The 24,232-nt window shown below is 30.6% G+C and overlaps 1 protein-coding gene across 3 annotated transcripts in view; it reads right to left on the minus strand.

The window, feature by feature from the left end:
* Positions 1-4,382: 4,382 nt before the first annotated feature.
* Positions 4,383-24,232, minus strand: part of LOC142320217 (protein FAM136A-like) — a 601,155-nt gene continuing 581,305 nt past the window's right edge. For all 3 annotated transcript variants that reach the window (XM_075357909.1, XM_075357910.1, XM_075357911.1), the window contains one exon: positions 4,383-4,938. In XM_075357909.1, coding sequence (XP_075214024.1) covers positions 4,459-4,929 — 471 coding nt within the window. In that variant the 5' untranslated portion in view covers positions 4,930-4,938 and the 3' untranslated portion in view covers positions 4,383-4,458. The remainder of the gene's footprint in view (positions 4,939-24,232) is intronic.

Consider the following 24,232-nt stretch of genomic DNA (forward strand, 5'->3'; position numbering starts at 1 on the left):
AGGGGTACTAATGACACACTATACCCACTTACTCATAAAGCTTTTTTGGGATGCGGGTGTGATTTTTCAAAAGGTTTCTTTGCAAATATAATTTAATTGTTAACACATGTGACTAAGTAAAATAAAGCCAATCTTCCTTAGTTTGTTTTCAAACTGGTAAAATGCCGATCCGCCTTCTATTTTTGACAAATTATGTAGAATATGCTCACTACAATATATCGACTATATATTCTATAATTTGTCAACAATATTTCATCCTTAATCTGTCTATTGGAATTCTCCAGATCTTCAAAATCAATAACAACTAAGTTTTTGCTTTAAAATATGGCCAACTAGATTATTTCTATTCCAATTAAGCCTGGTCTAGTTCCCTGGTAATTGTTACCTCAATCTAATTGTTTATGTATTTATCATCCGCTCTTTCACGATTCATTCTTATAACAACTGTTACGGCCACGGAAATAGCGGCCGTAAGACCAATATCTAGAACGCATTAACGTTAATATATAATGGGCAATCATGGAATTGTTTATCTTTCTTATGAAAAGTTAGTCTATTTTTACTATACATACATACATACTAGGCATACATCTTCTGTGTTGTAAAATCTCAAAGAATTCTATTCATATTTTCTTTTGTCATTTGCATCAATTTTTTGTTTCTATTATAATAATTATAAATCCTTTTTCTCATAGTAATTTATATGCGTATTTAACAATTTGATCCCATACGGTGAGTTGAACTTAGTGTTAGAAGGACTAATCCCCCGGATTGGTGTAGTGGTGAACTCGTCATCGCTAATCAGCTGATTTCGAAGTCGAGAATATTAAGGTTCAAATCTAGTAAAGTCAGTTACTTTTACACGGATTTGAATATTAAATCGTGGATACCGGTGTTCTTTGGTGGTTGGGTTTCAATTAAACACACATCTCAGGAATGGTCGAACTTAGACTGTACAAGACTACACTTCATTTTCATACATATAATCCTCAATCTTTCGAAGTAATACCTTACGTAGTTTTGGAGGATAAACAGAAAAAGAAGAGTGTTAGTAGAATTGACCACATTAAAAAATCTAAATTGTTTCCTGTTTGCCAGTAAACGTTTTCTTCAAATACTTAATATTTCACGTATTATCAATACGTAATATTTCACGTAACTATCATAGAGTAATATAATTGATTTTTATGGGAAATATTCTTTCTTTTTCTGTTTTTTCTCTGGAACCACCGTAATATATTACTTCAGAGGATGAATGAGAATGATATGTATGGATGTAAATGAAGTGTAGTCTTGTACAGTCTCAGCTCGACCATTCCTGAGATGAAGTTAATTGAAACCCAACCAAAGAACACCGGTATCCACGATCTAGTATTCAAATCCGTACAAAAAGGATGTAAGATCCCAAATGGGAATTCATGGACCTCCAGTGGCAAATATTTTTTTCCTACCGTATTAATTTCACACAATAAGAATATGATATACCATATGAAGCAGGATATAAATAGCAAATGTTAATTTATTTATTTAATTAAGCTTAATCCCATGGTTTCTTACTTAAAATGGATTACAATTTCGTCTTTTCTATGAAAGAAACTTTTGCTGGTTGCTTGCTTTGTGATTAATTTTTAATTATGTTTGCTAAGATCTTGCTAGTTTAACTATGTAACTGCTCAAGTTTTACAAAAAAATAAAGTACTTGGATAAAAACACAATCATTACTGATTAATGATTATTTACAGAAAAAATGGTTATATAATTTTTTGGCCTGCTTTTAAATATTTGAGCTGTTTTTTTAAGCACTGTTAAATTATTGTATTTAGTTTACTTTTATTATTAATAAGTTGTGTATAATTTGTATCTATAACGTTAATTAGAGAGGTTAGTGAGCGAAGCGTGCATAGGTTATGTTGCATAACCTTTTTTCATCTAGTATTAAATCCGTATAAAAGTAACTTCCTTTAGTAGGATTTGAACGTTGGAACTCGACTTGGAAGTCAGCTGATTTGCGAAGACGCGTTCACCACTAGACCAACCCGGTGGGTTTATGTTGCATAATCTTTTTTTTTTATTTAATCTCCGGAACCAAAGTTTAGATGTTGCTTCACAGGATGAGATGAATGATTTTTAGCGTGTGTGAAAATGCCTTGCCTGACCGGGATTCGAATCCGGTACCTCTGGACCTCCGGATGAAAGGCTGACATGCTACCACTCGCGCCACGGAGGGCCGGCTATGTTGCATAACCTAACCAAACATAACCTACGCTCGCTTTGCTGGCTAACTGTCTAATTAACGTTAACTATTCAACTTAAAAACTTACAATCAGCGCAAATCGAATTTTCCACTCCCATTTAAAAAACTAATACCAAATTTTGTACTAAAATTAAAACCTACTGTGCTCATATATATAAGGGAAATTAAGATATGTGAAAAATGTATAATTTATTTGAAATATTCTATGTAATAATACTTGCTCTGGACTGATCATAAAAAAAATTCTTGACTTGATACTTATAATTTTGAACCCGTAGGGGTATACACCCACCATCATCCACTCCGTACCTCGCTTTTATGGGCTTTACTGGAGATTATCTTTCAAACCTCGGCATTTGACATATTTCAGTCCGCCTCAGCCAGGATGACACCGATGCGAATGCCACAAGTGACATTCCCATGTATATACTACTGTCTATAAAGATAGTCATAACAAAACAACAAATTAACAAGACTAAATGGACTAAATTACATCGAAGAAACCGAAATAAGTAAATTGAATCCAGCACGCAATGTCAACGCACAATAAAAAAATAAAACAAACATCAAAACGTAGTAGGTGAAAAAATTGTTAGCAAGCAAAGCGAGTGTAGGTTATGTTTGGCTGTTTTTTTTTTTTACCTTCGGGACCACAGTTCGGCATTGCTTCAGAGGATGAGATGATTTGTAGCGTGTGTGAAAATGCCATGCCTAACCGGGATTAGAGCCTGGGACCTCCGGATGAAAGGCAGAGACGCTACCACTCGCACCATCGAGGCCGGCATGTTAGGTTTGGTTAGAATAATCAAACATAACCTACGCTCGCTAACCCCGTCTAATTAACGTTAAATATTAAAATTACATACAGCACAAGAGATCGCTAACTGAATAAATTTGTAAGGCTCGAAAAATCGGCGTGGAAGTCATGTTGCTAAGAGAATTGTAGAAAACTTAATATTAAGGTAGTAGGAATTGTATTGGATTTCCTATGGCTAACTTATATAATTTTTTCTAAATCTTAAAAAACATTATGCACACGTATATTGAAATTATGAAAATATTAAAAAAAAATTCAAATAAAATAATTTTCTTCAGATTGTTAAATTGTCAAAATAGAGGTTACTCTACTGATATAAATTGTGGGGAATTATAGAGCCCGAAGTTGTTTCACAGAAAAATGCTATTATAAAGAAAAACTTTACTACAAACTCAATATGAAGTCGCCAAGACTATCTCAATTAAGTGCATGATTTCCACGTTCGCCTTTAATTGAAATTTTTATCACGATAACAGTATATAAAAATAAAAAATAATTTGTCATTATTTTACTTCTTACCTCTCTTCTCTTCGTGTTAAGGCAGTGTGTAATGATTCATATTTTTTTTATAATATAGAAATTTGTGAGAGGGATCAATAGACCCCTTTTAAATAGGTGGGAGTTGACAAAACACTTATAAACACATATCACAAACTTCGTAAAACAATTTTTTTTTTGTTAAAGAGAACTTTTTAGTAATGTAAGTTTTCTGTTGTGGTTTGTGATTTATTGGTAAATACAAAATATTATAGTGTAGTGAATTTTATTTTTTAATATAGTTTGTGATATATGTATATGCTGGGTATGGATATCTGAACACACCCAATCTCTTGTTTCTCTTATCTGGTGAGAGAGGGATTGTAACAGGTTGTCGCGGCCAACTATCATTCAGTTCCATTTTGTATTTTCATTTAAAATATAATAGGTTTATTTATATTTAAGTTTTCATTTGTGCCATTTGTGATTAGTTTTTAAAAAATAACGTAATTCTTCAGTTACACTGAAAGATTACACTTCGTTAAATTAAGCACAACACTGTTGTGCTTAATTAAACAGGATTTTATCCTTAAACAGGATTTTGTTTCAATTAAAAATTCGAATCCTAATTTAATGTATACCGTCCATTCAGAAAAAAATTAAGGATTTTTAATTATAAATTTAATAGATTTTAATATAGTGTACATACATAAAATATAAGATAAAATTAATATTCATTCGAATTTTGACTAAATTTTTTTCACATTCTTTAACTCATCTAAGTTTACAGTTTACAAAAAATTTCACCTCGAGTAGAATTATACAATATACGAAACTTTTACTAAAATTATAAAAAAAAAGGACGACCATAATGGCTTTCATATATTTATAACATAACGTAATTATTTCTTTAAAGATCTTCATTAGCCAAATTACTGAATACAGCCGCTCTTTTCATAGATGAACGGTTTAAATTTTGTTTCATTCTCTCAGCAACTTTCGGTAAAGCATTAATCATTTGATCAACACACCTAGTTGTGCAGTCTTCCATTTCTTTAGTCGATCTGGTTAACTGAACTTCAGAATTTTGTGACATCCATTTACTTTTTGCATTACATTGGTCCAAGCACTGAGAAAGTTTTTCGTGAAAGTTGATCAATTCAGATTCAACAAAACTCCATGCATGGTCGACTGGCAATCTACAATTTTCTACGCAATTATAAACTGTTTCTAGTGAATCATCTTTACTTTGACAACACCTTGCTGCACATGTATGCATATCGGCGTGCATCTTCCTTAAATGAGTTTTATCCAAGTCTTCGACAAGTCCATTCATCGCGGTTTCTAACCGCCTGCTTTGTTCTTCAAATCCTTTATCCATTTTTATTTCCTAGATAAAATAAATGATAAATGAAAAATGTATTAAGTTTTTAGATAAAATTAAAGAAACTTTTATATTATGCAAAAATGTATACTAGTATTTTTTATTAATAAAATTATATAACACTTATAATGCAAATTTATTCCATTCATAAAACGGAAAAATTATTTTCGTATTAAAATGGAATAAAATGAGACTTTCACACAGGACTTTACTGTGAGTGAAGTCCAATGAACCGTCCTTTCATTTGATTATTTTTGTTTTAGACTACGTGATTTTTTTGTATTAACTCAAAATCTTATATTAACAAAAACAATTTTTATAAACTGAAGATTTCTAGAAATCAAAAAATTTTAATATATGATTTACCATATCTTAGGTTTTTAAAATCATTAACATTTTTAACAATTTCTATTAATATTTGGTCATAAACATAATAGAAAATTGCATTTTAAAGATTATCGGCCAAAATGCAAAAAGTTACGTCAAATAATAAATATATTAATAATGTCGGATGATAATAGTCATCCAAATGATAATAGTCACAAATTAACTGCATTTTAACAAACCACGACAATGCAACCTTGTCACAGACTGCAACCTCGTCACAAACTGGTGACTGGCACAAAATTGCTTGTACTCAAATGTAGAAGCAGTTATAAACAGTCCTCTCCACTTCAGTTCTAGTCGTACCATCGTCTTCCACATTATTATTTTACCCATCTTATATGCAAATTTTCATAAAATGATGCATTTGCTATGAATGACTGAGTGATGGGGTCTTTAAGTTGGATACTGTGTTTTAGCCAAATGTTCTTCCAGATTCTTTGACCTTATCTCCTAACTTTTTTTTGGACGCACAATAAAGTATAATCACTGCCCGGGCACGATATTTATATAGTAAATATTAAAACAGCAATATAAAAACACAGCAAAACTGGAAAACGTCTGCGACGTATGCTAAAAGCGAAATATAATCACAGTGATAAACTGAATTAAAACAAAATTACATCTATCATATCAAATATCAATAACTACATCTATTATACCAAATGGCATAAATGGAAAATTCAGTTTTAAAATTTAAACTGACAGTCCTAAGAAATCTTAAAACATTCGATTAAATCATTTCCAAAGATATTTTGGACGTTAGTCCCTAGTTTAAGTTTCTGACTGAATCTAAAACTATGTGGTGTACAGTTAATTGGCAGTCGCAGCGAATACAAACAGGTGTATCGGTCCGAGTCATGAGATATGCATGAGCGAGTCTAGTGTGCTCTATTCGCAAACTGTATATAACGTCCTCTCAACGGTTATTTCTTCATGAGGTGCATATAACGTCCTCTCAACGGTTATTTCTTCATGAGGTGCATATAACGTCCTCTCAACGGTTATTTCTTCATGAGGTGCATATAACGTCCTCTCAACGGTTATTTCTTCATGAGGAGCTCTACAAAAGGAAGAATCGGTCCGAGTCATGAGATATGCATGAGCGAGTCTAGTGTGCTCTATTCGCAAACTGTATATAACGTCCTCTCAACGGTTATTTCTTCATGAGGTGCATATAACGTCCTCTCAACGGTTATTTCTTCATGAGGTGCATATAACGTCCTCTCAACGGTTATTTCTTCATGAGGTGCATATAACGTCCTCTCAACGGTTATTTCTTCATGAGGAGCTCTACAAAAGGAAGAATTTTATTGTTGAAGGTAGCATTGCTATTAATCACGGATTACCCTCTTCAGATAACAAACAACATCATCATCATCAGAAAACAGACATCAGTGAAAGGGGACTGCAAACAACGTTCATTGCCTGAAATTTCTTATAGGGATCCAGCAGAAGCTCACACTTGTGTTTTACAGACTCATTTTAGAGAACAGACTAGTAGCACAGACGACAGGTTGTCTGTAAAGTACACGTCACTACCAATCGCCTGCAGTGTTGGGTTTGTTATATCGAAGTACTTAATAGCATGCAGCTTCGCATGCGAAAACATTGACGATGTTGTCAGTTTAGCTTATGTTAAACATGTTATGTTTAACTGCTTATGTTAAACATGTTATGTTTAACTGCTTATGTTAAACATGTTATGTTTAACTGCTTATGTTAAACATGTTATGTTTAACTGCTTATGTTCTACTGCTAACCACAAAAGCACAGCCAACAGAATTTAGAGCCATCGATTTTAGAGCCATCCGTATAAACTACAGCAGGCTATTTACAATATTCTAAAATTTTTCTCGTAATATAACAGAATATGCATTCTTATGATACTGACAAAGAAAGCAGTAATTAACGAGAAAGGCCGCCAAGGGGAGTAATTACATGGAGCAACAGAACTTGAGGTAATTATACATTTGGAGCTAAGAAACGACGCTGAGCTGTGATAGCAGTAGATCTCGGCCGTTCCTGATATAAGATGCGGGATAGAAGAAAACACTGCATGAAAGATCGGTTGATTTCGTTGTACTTTAATACGTGCTACTACTCGATTGATCTTAATTTAACTACGGTTACAAAATAATTTGTAGAGCAAATCAGTTTACTATTGGCTAAAATGATAAGTTTCCTATTATGCTTTGATTGCTGTTATTTTTTCAAAATAAAATGTTAAAATAATATGCTGCCCCTGAAATATCCTCTTTCTTTACATATAAATTTAAATATTTATCAAATACCTTAAAATTAAATATTTAAAAAACCTTTTCAATAATATTTTATAAAAATCCACTTGATTTTTTAAGGAAATTATGATAAGAATTTCTTTATTCTTATTTTGTGCATCCGTTTTATTATTCTTTGGAAACAAAACGTTTCATTTACGTTTTCAATCCTTTTTTTCAGGAAAAATAAAACGAGCTTATCACAATCTAAGATTAGCAAGAGATAACGTTTTAATTGAAACTTCAACAAATCTTTCCTAAACTACTAAAAATTTTTATCACGATATAATTATAATTATTTATTCAGTATTTTATTACTTGGTTTTTCTACTATAAAAAATCGAATAATATAATTTTGCATTTAGATATGAACTGTATTTCCTGTAAAATGAACAAAAAACTTCTTTCCAGAGCTTAAAATTGATACTGCTGTCACCATCTTAAAAGGTGGTGAAAAAATTGTTTATAAAATTTCATAAAAATAGTTAAAAATAAAATATATAAATTGTTTTAACTCTCCATTTAAATATTCCAAATTTTACATACATATATGTGGAGATATTTTATATAAGTTACTTAATACCTCTAAACTACAAAGTCATTAACTTACGAACGAATTGTTCCGGTTAAAAAAAAATCCTCAACAAATTATTCGTATCCTATTATAAATTTCAATGAAGAGCGTTTTACAGAATAAATATACTGTTACAATAATTGCGATTTCACGGAAATTTTTAAAAACTAACCAATTTAAACGCATATTTTGAAAAAATATTGAAAAATATTTTAAAATTAAATGTACTAGCTGTAGATACATTGCATAATTTTTCAGAATAAAAAGCATCTGTATCAGGATTAATAAAAAAAATTAGAAGAGAATTATATTTAGCCTCCATTGCATTTTCTATTGAACAAAATATACTGTTTTTTCATAACATGCGAGCCCACCGAAATATTCAATTAGTAAATTGATTAATTTTATACTAATAATAACAAATTACTCAATTTATCACAGAAAATGGCTATGATGAGAAAGAAACTAAAACAATCATAATTAAAATAACGAAAAACAGTGTAACGATAAACTACAATATATCTATCCTTTCTGTTAAAAAAATGCCACGTTTATCCACTGCTTCAACTTATTAGGGAAGAATAATTGTACTATTTAAATTAAAAGAAATTTAAGATAACTGAAAATACATTTTCCAATTTTTACCTTAAATTTTCTCTTTTTAATACCTCAGCCTCAATTTGATTCCAATTTAAAAAAAAATTAAAGTACATAAAATTTTATATCATGTTTTTTAATTACTGCAAGGGCTTTTTTTGGAAACTTTTGGAAACGTTTGGTCCAGTTAATTGCAATCAAAAGGGGATGTGCACAAGTCGATGTTAGAACACTCCTAAATCCAAAATTTCAATATTCTACGGCTAATTGTTTTTGAGTTACGCGAAATACATACATACACGTACGTACATACAGACTTCACGCCGAAACTGATTCAGAAATAGTCAAAATGAATATTTCCGTTGAACCGAAATTTTTCGCGCTTACAATAGTTAGTTGTACGTACAAGGAAGTATAAAGCAGAAAATTTATATAAATACAGTTTATATAAATGGTTATGTATAGGGATGTGATTTTCATGAAAAGCTCAGTGTAGAGGTGCAAGTATTAATTTAATTTCAGTGATGTACCAGAATGTTACAAGAAACGTATTCCTTTACTTATTATCTGTACAACAGCGCTCCTAAAACACAGGAATGCTGTTCCTCCAGAATCGAGAGCATTGGCTGGCTATATAGTGTCATATTTCCTTTGATCTTTATAAAGTCACGCGACTCCTTGATTTCACAGCCAGTGATTAATTTCTTTATAGACGTAATTAAACTGTTCACATTTATTTTCATAAAAAAAAGGCATGAAATATTACACTCAAAATTAATACCTGCAGAAAAATAAATATTTACATTCTATCTGCATGCTGTAATATTTACATTTTATTTGCATATTACATGTTTACGTTACATCTGCATATTAAATATTTGCATATTTGCATAATTGAAGAATTATTCAAATTTTAGAAAATTTTAAAAGTTAGAAAAAATTATGAAATTTTGCTTAAGTTAAATTTGGAAAATTTTTAATTTTTTAGAGAGTTACGTGCGAAAGAGAAGCCATTTAAAGACAGGTGTACATTGGTAATGATATAGGCAAACACTTTAAAATAAGCTAAGCTTTTTGTAAAAAAAGTATTTGTAAGCAATCAATATTTTATCACTTTTGGGGCAAACTTTTTATCGCACCAGTGCAATCCGTTTAAAGCTTAATAATTTGGTTTGTTAGCAACACAAAAATTAGGGTAATCATATCTTAATTCCATTTACCTTTACTTATGCAATTTTTTTCCAGAATACTGCATAAGTTAAAGTTCTGTACTTTAAAATGAATTTATATCCTTGTGAAAGTCATAAACAAAGTCCTAAAAATATTCCTTTCTGAACTTTTTATAGGCTCACACTTTTTATAGAAGCAACAGGTAATATACACTGTTCACTGAAAACTTACTTTTATTTTATAATAAATACCATCGGGTTTGCGTAAAGTATCTTGAAACTGTGTAGCTCCATAATACGAAAAATCTTCAAACTATGCTGTAAATTTTGTTTTAAAGCAGTAAGCATAAAACAATTAATCCAATCAGTTTTAGCCTTCAAAAAATTGAAGCAATTTACTACTATTATTCATTCCTAAATCATTCATATATTTCATAATATTTAAATTAATAAATATTATTTATCATAAGAGTTATGAACATTATGAATATTAACATATTAATGCTAATATGTTAAAATCTATCAGTTTTTAAGTTTATATTGAAAGGAAAATTTTTAAGCATAATTTTCACATTATCTGAAGAAAATTCCGTTAGGTCCTTTAATAAGTCGGAAGAATTTAGTATATATAACGGAATTTTCTTCAGATAATGTGAAAATTATGCTTAAAAATTTTCCTTTCAATATACAGTTTTTGTAATGGTGGGGATTAAACTGACGTAAAACCACAAATATAAACATAACATTAAATATTATCGCTGAAGATCTGCTGCTAAATAGATCCAACTTTTCACTTTTACAAAATCTATGTTATCTTTTATTTAAAGTTGAACTTAAGAAATAGTATTAGATTATTTTTTATTATTTGTTAATGAAGTTTCTCTGTTGTTACAATCATTAAAAAAGGGGAGGAGGATATTTCTCGTAATTTTTGAATTTTTTTACATTGTTTAGTAGTCATAGAAAATTGAGATTTAGTAAAAAAAGTTCAAAGTAATGTTATTAAAATTACAAAGTTTTAAGTAGATTGGGATTTAGGGGTGGAGAAATTATAGAATAATATTTCTAAACAATTTTCGCTACATGTATGACACCTATCGACGAAAAAGGTTGAAATTTTGTATAAACACACAATTATACGTAGAGCAGGGTCTGCTACCACCAACCCTATTGTACGGGTCTGACAACTGGTTTCTAAAAAATCATTGCTACGCGTTTCTTATAGAAAGTAATGAAAATAAATGGTGGTAGTACTATATAAACTAAGATATTACGATTGTAGAAGCCACCTACTTCCATAAATCTATATATATGTGTGTGATTTAAGTGCTATTGTTGGCTCTCCGCATCCAACTTCGGTTGGTTCGATCATAACTCAAGAATGGATAGTAAATAAATAAGAATGGATAGTAAATAAATAATAAATAGAATGGATAACAAAACTGTCAGGCAAGTAGAGGAATTTGCATTGGGAAGAGGTCAAGAGGGCGACAATGGAAAATATGGTCGGGCAATATTAAAGAGACAAACTGAAAACCCTCTGCCAAAAGAGAACCCAGCTGAAGAAATTAGTTGTCGCTAATTAAAACTGTTGCAATCTGGCAAGGTATAAATTGTTTTTTCCTCTATTATAATTTTAATGCTGTTTAATTTTAAAGGTAAAATCATCATTTGACCAGGAGAGCCAAATTTCTTTACGGAAAAGACGGGTTTAGTAAACTGTCGATCAGTCTCTTACATGTTTTTCTGCATTCCTTATTCTATTATTCATAATAATAAATCCAGTAGTACTGGATCTCCATGGTCTGTGGAAATGGCATGAATTTATGTAAAAAACTGAAACAAAAATTTTTTGATACTACTCGCTTTTAACACTATTTCAAACAATTTAAAAAATTAATTTCCCGGGTTATCAACGCCTAATTCTTTTTTTAATGATTTTATAGATTGATAACAGATGATATTTAACAGATATGTTTAATGATATTTTAACAGATTTATCGATTGATTTATGGCCCTATTTACAGATTTACAGATATGGACCTAATAATTAATGTTTAAGTTTAAGTTCTTTCAAATTGAACACAATAATAAAAGTCTATTGATTGTACGTTTGTCGTAAAATTCAACGTAACAATTCAAATTGAATTCAATGGATTTTTTTTTTATACATTTGAACTAATTGAATTAGGAAGTCCATTAAGAACACTTTGAAAACAGTGATTTCGCATTCACTTAGTATTTTAATGGAAAGGCAATAATTTTAACGCTTAAATATTCTCTACGTGTATGAAATTTTAACTTATCTCTGTGATGTAAATTTTTTATTACTTTCAGTATTTATTTATTTTAAAGTGGACAAGTTTTTTTCATTTCTTTGTCCTAAAAAAATCTTGATTTTCTTAGTATTTTTCAGAAAAGAGATATATTACTCCTTTTAACAATAATATCAATAATTTTTTTTTTTGAGAGTAGGGTTATTTCTCTTCGCATTTCTTGATTTTCACCTTTTTCAACATATTAATTTTTTATAACGTTTAAATATTTTCCTAATTATTCAATTTCTTTTTAAATTAAGCGCCAATAGATTGTTTATATAAAATAATAAAAACTAAATCTAGCAAATTATTTTTGTCGGTATTATTAGTTATTTTTAAATTATATCAATGAATAAAAAACGTTGTGCTGAAACTAATTACCTAGGTTTTTTAAAAATATTTTCACAACTATTTTTGTCAGAATATTAAGGAGTTTTATTTTATTTACGAAATAAATATGCTTTGGGATTACTTAAAATTAAAGTAAATTCCCTAAAAATAATGGAGTTTGTTATCGTACAATTCAGTCGATAAGGTTAAGCGAAAGAAGTCATTCCTAGGGCTAAAAAAATTGAATTCCACTATTCTAGTACACTAAATTTTTAAACTATTTCGGTTTTTTGTTAGCAAATCTGGAATTGAGATGCTTATTAATGTTGGATATAGCTGAGTTGTAGAGGGGAAAAATTCCATTACATCAAGCTACTTACAATTTGATTAGAACCCAGCACGTATAACTGGTCTTCATGGACAGGAGGTTACAGGTAGGTGATAATTTTGATTCTCAGTGCAACAATTTTTTTTTTTAATAAGAATGTTTTAAAATAAAATATTTGATATTAAATTATTTTTATTGGGTGATTGTAGATCCTAACTAAGGTTCTTTTTCGGAATCCGACAACCATTTTTCTATTTTTTTTTAATTTATTTTAATAGATTTCTAAGAAGCAAGAAAATTAAATCCGAGAAATATTTTTGACTTCTTGTGACTTGTGTTATATTCGTCGAATATAACACGTTATATTTTGTCTAAATGTAAGTTTAGGTTTCATTTACAGGTGTATTAATGTCCTGAAAATTAGTTTAAAAAAGAAATGCTTATTAATTTTAATTGGAATGCTTGTTTATTTAATTTTTAAAAATAAAGTGCAATTATGCTGCTGCTTCTTGTACAGTCTAAGTTCTTTGTAGTTCATTAATTCTAATTCTTTGTTTTTATCTTTATGCCTTTTATCTTTCTTTTTTAGGTCATTTTTTCACAAACTTTTTTTCTTGCAGTTTTAATTAGTTTTTCTGAAGATGTTCATAGCTCAAATGTTTTATTTCTATTAGTTAATGGTGTTTAATTGTCCAGAAATTTTGTGGTAGTAAATTGGATAAAGCAAAAAAAAAAATTATCCATAGAATGTGATCCTTCATAGTTGTATTAGAAAATTAAAAAAACTAAGAATTTGTCTAAAATATTTGAGTGTAGATGGTGTCTATACGATTTTTATGACACCTTGCTTTTTTTTTTCAACAAAAATATTTTATCATTTTATTTCTATTTTTACAACATATTTTTAATTAAGCATTCAAAATTGAACTATTTTACTGGTATTAAGTTAAAAAGAATTGGCGGTCGGATTCCATAAAGTACAGAAAAGTACCAAAAAGTACATCCTAATATAGTCTCATTTTATAATTAACCAAAAGTAAATTTCTTATAAGTTTTTTTTTTAAGTGTCATTATATAAACCCAACAGTTATGTATTTACTCGTATTTATACTCGATGTTTGTAATTTAGCAATAATCATTTTAGCGTAAGCCTGCAATAATTACACAATTTCACCAAAAGATTGCGATTGTTGAACCAAGACGCCATTTCGAAATTTTTCTAGCGAAAAATCTTTCGCTATCTTTCGCTTTAAATAAAGACTTAATTTTTTATTTAATATTAATGTTAATTTAATACATTATTTCTCTATTAATTACTTGTTTTAGTGCAATCCCAGAAGTATGAATCAAACTAGTAGACAATTTACACGATTCATAGTTTTTACGTTGGACGATTTTGTTTTACCACAAACCATAAGTTGAGTAAATTTATTTCTCAACTTGCACTGAAATTAATGAACCTTTTAAACAAAAATCATATCTGAATGGTTCTAATTTCTTAAAATAGTACTATGTTAGTCAGATTACATTATTAGAGGTTAAATTTAACTAAATTTAAATTATCTAATATTTAGTATGCAGGATATTATATTCTTGAAACAAAAACAAATTTAAGTTGCTTTCTGATTTGTAGCAATTACGAAATTTAAAAAAATAAGTTTAACATTAAATATAATATTAGCAAATTTGGTGTACATTTGCCTATGTTTCAAGAAAATATAGCTATATATAATTTTTAATTTTAAATACCCTAGAAATAAGCTTGTTAAATAAAAATGTAAATTCTTATAATAATACGTTATTTTACCTTATGTTTCCATACTATATGTGATTATATTAAAATTTATAATATATTTTTTTTAGCTGTATTCAAAATCTGTTTATATTAATTTTCTTATCAATTTACCATTTTGTTAACAAAAATAGATTCAGCGTGTAATGCGTGATGTTTAATCTAATTCAGCAGAAATTTATATGTTTTTTTATATTAAAAAAACATCATTCTGCTGAATAAAATAAACAAAACTAGGTGTAATGACATTTTAGTTATGGTTAAGTTTAGTGTTTTATTCTTCTTCTAACAAATATTATTATTGTCGCAATTTATAGGTTGAAAAAAAAAAATTTTAAATAATTAAATTTATTAAAATATATTTTATTACTATATATATTAAAATTGTTTAATTATTTAGAATTTTATTGTTTTATTAATTAACTAATTAATTACATAGATTTTTTTTACCTGTAACACAAATAATTTGACAGTTTTAATATTAATAAAATGACAAACTTTTTTACGGAGAATACTAAATATAATAATATATATATCAGATTTTTTTGTTAGAAAGATTTATTTTCATATTAAAAGTTGTTTATTTGAAAAAAGAGTTGATTTATTACATTTTTTTTTTTTTAAATTTAAACTTTCTGAAGTCGGCATCAATAAAAACCCAGCAGTTTCCAAAAATTGTTAATTTTATTATTAGTAATTTATAAAAATAAATGGAAAAAAGGATTTAAATTCGGTTTTCGGTGAGTTTATTTCATTTTAATTTTTTTAATGTTTTTACATTTAAAAAAAGTAATATTTTTACGAAAAATCACCTTGAAGAAGAAAAACATTTGTTTGTAAAAAATAAAAATGTTAGAAACCTGCATTTTGTTATAAACTATAATTTTGCTATGGACTACAATACAAAGATACTTACGTTTCATTCGATTTATAGAATGTAGTTATGCAAAACTAGTAATGCCACGCACATTACCATTTCTCCTAGTAAATGCAGTTACTTTTATAAGGATTTGAATACTAGATCGGGGATACCGGTTTTTTTTCTTGTGTTTAACCTCCAGGTCCATCGTTAGGTATTGCTTCAGAGGATGAGATGAATGATTTTTAGCGTGTATGAAAATGCCATGCCTGATCGGGATTTGAACCCGGGAACTGCGGATGAAAGGCGGAGACGCTACCACTCGCGCCACAGAGGCCGGCGTTCTTTGATAGTCGGTTTCAATTAACCACACGTCTCAGGAATGGCCGACCTGAGACTGTGCAAGACTACACTTCATTTATATTCATACATATCCATCTCCATTCATCCTCTGAAGTAATACCTCACGGTGGTTCCGGAGGCTGCAGAAAAAAAAAGATAATATAACAAAGGTAAAGGTAAAAGAAAAAAAGGTAATGTTATTTAGTATCTGTTGAAAATGTCCATCATTTTTCTGAAGACAGGTTAAAACCCTTCGCACCGTATCTTCTTATACCCTTCGCAGGACATCAGGACTAATGGAATTTTCGCTGCAGAAATAGCTCGCTTCAGGTCTTTTAAAGTACGTGGGTTTACTCGATACACAAAACCTTTCAAAAAAACCCCAAAGAAAGAAGTCTGATGACGATAATTCTGGGGAAGGGGAACCACACACGTTTTGAGATCATGCGATCACCAAACATTTCTTCCAAAACTTCCTTGGTGTTATTGGATGTATGAGATGTTGCCCCGTTTTGTAACAGGTAAAAATAGCGTTCATCAGGCTGGAGAAGAGCTAAAATTTGCATAATTATATCCTGGCATGCCGGACTATCAAATATTTTGTAAAAAATATCGGGCCCACTATTCTTAGTCGAGAAATCGTACACCAAACTTCTGCGAGTGCAGCGGCGATTCATGTAAGATGTGTGAAGATTTTGTGATGACTAATATCTGGTGTTCTAACTATTAATGTAACCGCAGATGGGAAAAAACTACACATCATGATTAAACACATTATCCAGTATGGCCATCCCATTACTTTCCGCCTGGTTGATATACAGTATCTTATTCTTTTAACAGTGTCTGGGTGTTTCAGTTCCTGTACGCAATGTATTCAGTATTCAACCTAATTTCTTTGTCGCCTTTTGTGCATTCTCGTACGATATTCCTGTCTGCGATGATAATTTAGCAAACCTTTCCTTGGAAACTGCAAGTAATGTAAGTAGGACGCGATAAAATGATCGCATTGTAAAATGCATCTGTTTGGAAAATAAATAAAATTTTTATTTAAATTTTCTTAAAAAAACGTTTCTTTGAAATCGTAGCATTTTAATTATATTTAACTGTTATCTATCGTTAATTAACTTCTAATTTATTTGTCACTATCAGACCCGGCAGATTGCCAGATTTGCGTATATATCAGACAGTTAGAATTAACAACATTAGAACATTACGGAACTTCACGAAGTTTAAACTTTCCTTTCTTCCCTTTCCCCTTTACTGTCTCCATTTATTTTTCCCATTTTACCTTTTCCCCATTTTCATTTTACCAATGTTCCAATCGCATTTTCCCCTTTTAATTCCCTTAACTTTCCTTCCCCTATTTGTCTTTATCTCCACCTTCCTCTTTCCCCCTTTCCAATTATATATTTTCTCCTTTCCCATTTCCAGTTTTACTTTTCCCCGGTTTCCATTTATTCCATTTTCTCCTTCTTGTCATTTTACCTTCTTCGATACTTCCCTTTACCAATTTTTCTCTTTCACCCTTTTTCCCCGCGCCTAAATCGGTCCAGTCGTTTTTCACTCTATAGCGGATACACATATCGAAAAAACTGAAATGGAATCGTAAAATATTTAATATAGCGTGTGTTGCTTTTACATCCAATAGATAGCGCTGTTTTTTAAAAAAAGCATGTTTTTACCTGTCACTGGTGTGATGTCTTCAGTAGGTATATAAAAACACGCGCGTATTCGAATGCAATGTTGTGTCAAAATTTCAACTCAATCGGTGAAGAATTTTCGCAGATTTAAGATTTTGAACAAACGCACATTTATATTTTTATTTATATAGATTTTATATTATTCTACTGGCATATCAGATTTTGATTAATATTTCTGTTGTTACAGTTCTTAAACACTATCAAATGTTGTTAACTTACTTCATTATTTGTTTTACTAGTTATTAGTTTTCTTACATTTATTCATATTGATTATTTTTGTACTCGTTGAGAATTATTATTGGATGATTCTAATTTTAAGTGGTAGTCTATCATAAGACTTAGTTAGAGCTTCCAAATTAACGAATTCAAAAAAAAAAATAATGAAAGTATCTTGAATACAAAAATGAATTCATTCAGTATATCATTATGATAACCTCTCCAGTACTAAATAATAATATCGATAAAAAAATAAATATTTAAATCATGTAGGCAGACAAAGTAATTTTTCGTTTTTTATGTTTTTGTTTTTCTGGGCGAGAAACGCTTTTGTGTTATCATCGCCCGGACACGATATATTTGTTGTAGATAAAAAAAAAGTTAAACATTGACATTATAAATTATTTAAAACTAAAACCTAGCATCGTAAAAATACATCTTAAAATGCAAAAACATAGTAATGTATGTTAAAATTGAAATAAAAACCACAATAGATACATCATTAAAAGTTACTGAAAAAAATAAAAATTACCATTCGGCATACACCAAACGGTATACACAGTTAAGGATTGTATAAATAATTTGTCCTGGATCAAGATGCACGGTATAAATTGCAAGACAGTCGATAACGTTATTGAATTGTTCCCTAAGATATTTCTTATGATAGCTTCTAGTTTAAACTTGCGACGCAATGCCGCATAACAGATACAATCCACAAGGATGTGGTGCACTGTTAGTTGGAAGTCAAGAGAGTACTATGAGGTGCATCTGTTGCGTCATCAGATATCCAGTAGAAGCGCAACATGCATATACATACATATACGGCTTCACAACGGCTATTAAATAAAATCTTCACCATATTTAACATTTTACCTTCAGTTCCTTCAAATATGTTACCCACGTTAATCGTTGGTCAAACCATATTCCTATAAATCTAACCCGCGTGCATCCAACTGGTTCATCGTGGAAATACAGTTGAAGGTCAGCATGTTCCCTCACCGGGAAAAGTAAATGCACTTCGTTATTTTTTCAGTGAAAAGGTGAATCCAGTAGATTTACACCTCGATTCTAACCGGGTTATTGTGTTTTGGAGAAGCCTCTTTCCTGTAGATAATATTCTGTGTAAAATAGAAAAACATCTGCAAATAAAGAATACATGACGGGTTTTCGATCCAGTCCCATCTGCGTGGCTGACTCTGGGGAAAATCACATTTATCGACTGAGATTACAATCGGTCTATGTTCGCTACCAAAGAAGTTTTTGGAAACCCACCAAGTAAGACGTGGGAGTATGGTTGGTGAACACAAGGATAGATTGATGCTCTAAAATTTACCTGATGAAAATGACAAACATATACGATCCATCATTCAATAAGAAGAGACCTAAGTTCTGTCACAGTCGATTAACTATATCACTTGGGGAGAACATGACGATGAGTCCCAAGAATAGTGATGGGCATTGAAATCGCCAGTTATTAGGCAGGGTATAAGAATTTGGGAAGATAGACTACACTGATTATCCTCATTGATAACAGAATTCGGAGGAAGATATAAGTTGCAGATATCCATTCTGAATGGCGCCAATATCTTCACTGAGACTGCAGAGATGTTTGTCACTAGCGGAACACGAATGCCTATTACGTTTTCCTTCAGGAAAACAGCCATACCCTCACCACCTCTGCCACCAGTTTGACAGTCCCATCTGATGCGACGAAAGAATTTTTCATTTTAATGATTTCCATTTAATTTATTAGGAAGAAACTTTAATTTATTAGAAAGATCAGTACAACAACAAAATAGAAACAGATTATCGAAAACGGTTGTTTCCTTGTCATAAGTAAGCTAGAGTACATGTAGAAAGGAGACATGTTATAAAATAAGTGAAAATCTATTTCTTTATTGATGTTAGAAAATAAATATTGATTTTTACGTAAACCTATTTTGCATCGAAGTAACGAAATAAATATTTCTGTATCCTATATATTATGGTTTTAGAAGAAGGAAGTAACTCGCTACCCTTTTGGTAGATTTTATTAGAAAGCTACTTACTGTAATGGTTACCGTGATTCTACTTCCCGAAAATTTCGACATATCTTCGCGTCTCACATCCCTAAGACCACAAAACCACCGTCAATTCAAAGTTATATATATATATATATATATATTTCACTTTCTTGTAGACACGATAACTGCCGTAATTCTGCGCCAATCTTTTTCAAATTGATACATACAATATAACGGCCCAAAATCTCGGCCGAGTTCGTTAATGGGCAAAATCGAACCATTGGGGTGGAAATGGGGAGCTTTTTCGAAAAAAAACAAAATATCGCTATAACTTTCTTATTAAGTAAAGTATCGAATTCGTTTAAAGTTCCTACTATTCTTTTGAAAATGGCCTAAAACTTATCTAAATAAAGTTTATTGATATCACCAACCACTGGTTGGAAAATAATGGGGTTTCGAAGACAAAAAAAAAAAAACAAATCTTCCTTAATACACACAATATCGAATCGGTTTAAAGTGGTCTCGTTAGTCCTCTAAACATTACATAAAACTTTTGTCTGAAAAACCTTTTGATATGACCAACTCTTACGGCAAGGGATGAACAAAATGTTGCTGGAATTGAAAGAAGATGGGGCTTGTCGTATGCTAAACATGTGAAACTTTTTTCACACGCAACCATTGTCGTATTGAGTAAATTTGAATTTTTTCTTAACTTTACGGTGGAAATCTTTTTTATTCCTTACTTAGAAACAGTCTAATCTATCTGCGTCTTCCGGCGTACCGGAAGGGATTTTTGATTTCTATTGTGGTTTTTTTATACAGTAGTACTGTAAGCATCATACTACAGTAGTTTTATAGATAAGTTCTTCCAAGAATACAGTTGACAATAGTTATCGTAATAACTTGTATCCATTACGTAATTGGAAGAATAATTGTTGTAGAACCTCGGTATCATACAATATTGCCAAAGGTTTCTAGATGGAAATAACTGAATATGGACTGACCTTCATCGTCACAGAAGGAATTGGAAGAACAGGGAGTGAGAAATAGAAAGAGAGCATAAATGTGGCGAAGTTGTCGGTTGTAGACTAGAGGACAGTATTAATATCGCATCTCAAATAGCTTTCATTCGTAGGGAAATTCATGCATCACAAAACCTTTGTGATGTAATCTAAAAATTAATGTAAACATTTTTTGATGTATGAATTTCCCTACATTTCTTCATTAAAAATAAACAAGCAAAACAAATTTTTGTTCTATTATTTAAGAGTAATTTTGAATAATAATGAACAGTAAAATGACAGTGGTTGTTTAGTAAAGCATAAAGTAATAATATATAACATTTTGTACAAGGATTGTAATTAATGAAAACTATTTTAGTAGAAATTAAACTACTAAATCTCAGGGTAGAGTTTAAGATTCGCTTGTAGGTTTGCATATAATCCAAGACTAACCGTGCCGTATCTATTCCTTATAAATTTCTCAGAGTGTAGAATTATATTTCACTAAATATAACTGTAGTGGAATCCTGTTTAACAAAGATGAGAGTCTACTGAACTAATTTTAACAAATAATAAATGACTGGATATAAACTAAAATTCAACTCAAATATAACTAAGATTCTTTGTAATAAAAAGATTTTTTTTTAATTCAGAAATATTTAATACTCTAGAATAAAAAAAATTAAAGTACTAACTAGGAGTCTTAGAATTACACATATTTAAAAAAATATATATGTTATCGTGAAAGACCGATAACTGGCAAAGTCTTTTATTCTCCGGTGAATATCGACATATACCAAATACGTCGGTTAAAGACCGAAATATTTGCTTATTCGAACCTTCACCGTATATTTCGCCAAACGTAGATAAGCTCTGGTGCGGTGAAAGGATAACTGGAAATTAAAAAAAAAGTCATTCAATACCAAACGCTTAGAAAAATAGTTTACAAGTAGCCCTCGTAAAAAACGGAAGTTTAAATTTAAGGTAAATATAACATACACTTGCTTCGGTCGCTAACCACGCCTAATTAACAATAAATAAATAAAAAGATTTTTTAAAAAAAGTTAAAAGTATAGTTTTAAACATATCTATAATAACGGATTACCCAGTAAATATAAATAGAAGATAAATTTGTTTGAAACAAAATAATATGTATAAAATTTTCTATTATCACAAGACCACAATGAAAAGCATGGGGCGTGACCCGAGTTCTATTTTGCACCTTAACTTTAGTTCATCCAAAGAGATTTACTAGGTATTGTATATTGTAGCTATCATTTCCATTTTGCATCAAAGCGTTTGTCATATTTAAAGAATTTACGTAGATATTGAATATGAAAGCGCGCCTCATGATTTTCATTGTGGTCTTGCGAAAATAGACAACTTTATATATATTATTTTGTTGCAAACAAATTTATCTTCTATTTATATTTACTGGGTAATCCATTTTTTTTAAATTTGTTTAAAAGCATGTTTTTATTTTTTTAAATTTATTTTGTACTTTTTACTTCCTTGTATGAAGTAACGGAAGTATTGTGATCACGAAATATTTCGATTTTTAGATTTCAAAAGAAATATCCATTTTGACCATCTCTGAATCCATTTTGACTAGTTTCGGCGTGACGTCTGTACCTATGTATGTATCTCGCATAACTCAAAAACAGTTAGCCGTAGGATGTTAACATTTTGGATTTATTACTGTTTTAACATCAGTTGTGCACCTCGCCTTTTGATTGGAATCGACGTTACAAGAAATGTCAAAAAAAGCCCAAAATCAAAAAAATCTGGATTTTGGATGTTTTCATAACTACAGTAATAAGCCCTCATTAAGAGCTTTTCAACGATATATCATAAGCGGTAACTATTTTCATTGGTTCTAGAGTTATAGCCAAATGAAATATTTGGATATTAGAAGGGTTCACACATCGGTTCGAATCAGACTTCACCTCCTTTTTTTAACTTTATTTTTTTAATTTAAATATATTGATTTATTAAATTCTGATTGTTAAAGAATTTTTACGATAAATAATAATTTAATAATAATAATAATAAAAAAAAAAAAAAAAAAAACATGAATAAAATGTCAGAAGTTATTAGGAAATCAAATTTTATGTAATTTAATGTGCGTGTAAGGCAGTCATGTGATGCCCAGATCAGATTTTTATTGATACGATATTTAAATATTTACGGGAGTAAAAATACAGGAATTTTCGAAATCTCGTACAAGGATGTAGGAAGCATTACGTTGTTTGATCGGCTATGTTGATTTTCATACCAAAAAACTACTGCGCATGTCTTGCGCAGTAGTTTTCTATTCTCCATCTTCTGCGCTTATGTACTACTCTTCTTCAGCAACTGCGGATGTATATAATCCGTTAACCGTTAACTATGGAACGAAAGCGAGCTAAAGAAAAGCATGTAACAAATGTTATTCTCCAGCATTGCAGGCGATTAATCAAATTCACCGCATTCAGCATGCACGGATGGTGAAAGTTGAATAAAAATACTTTTATAAAAAATTGAACAAATCTGATCAGAATCCGCCTGGCAGCTGATAAGCTGTGCGTCTGTGGGAAGATTCAGTCAAATGAACACCTGATGTTTAACTGCCCTGCTCTTGGTGTGGCCAGAGACCGGGTGACCCTGGAACTTAGAGGTCAAGGGGAAAAATTGGCCACACACAAGCGGGGAGTCAATCTGGCGAGAGCGGCATTGTCGCAGCGTGTGGGAGTTCCTTGATGACGTTGCTTTGTTCAGCCGACATCAGTAGTTTACCTAAGGGAAAAGACTCTAACCGCACTGCTCTGGAAAGCTAACCTAGTGATATATATGGCTGAGCATATATATCCCTAGCCAATTAAGGCTGCAAGCGCTTTAATATGGTTGGCAGGTACTTGCTGGCAATCAGCGACCTAGGCGTGGCAGCGAATTGCTGTCTCGCCGAAATGTATTTTAATTTATGGATGTCATTTATATTTTTAGTAGTTGACAGAGTGCGCCTATCCATTTTAGCAAATATATAAGTGAGCGGTTGTGAAACGTAAGCCGGTGGTGTATGGCACCGCGCTTAGTTCGTTCACGCTGTTAGGTAAGCTCTAGGAGCTATTTATGACACTCATACATATCATCCTCATTCATCCTCTGAAGAATTATCTAAACGGTAATTACCGGAGGCTAAACAGGAAAAAGAAAGAAAAGGAGCTATTTATGATACTGGTCGCTAAATTATTCGAGGCTCAGTAGCCGTTTGTAGCTCAGACATATGGTCGTATTCTTTAGGGCAACCGAATAGGGTGGTGGTGGGAGAAATTCCAAGCAAACCATCTGACCATTTATTTATATTGTTATCGTTAATTCAAGCAGTTAAAAAATTCTGTATATCCTGATTGCCCCTTTCAATTTATAAAA

The sequence above is a fragment of the Lycorma delicatula genome, chromosome 2 (genome assembly GCF_047948215.1).
Source record: "Lycorma delicatula isolate Av1 chromosome 2, ASM4794821v1, whole genome shotgun sequence".
Lineage (NCBI taxonomy): Eukaryota > Metazoa > Arthropoda > Insecta > Hemiptera > Fulgoridae > Lycorma > Lycorma delicatula.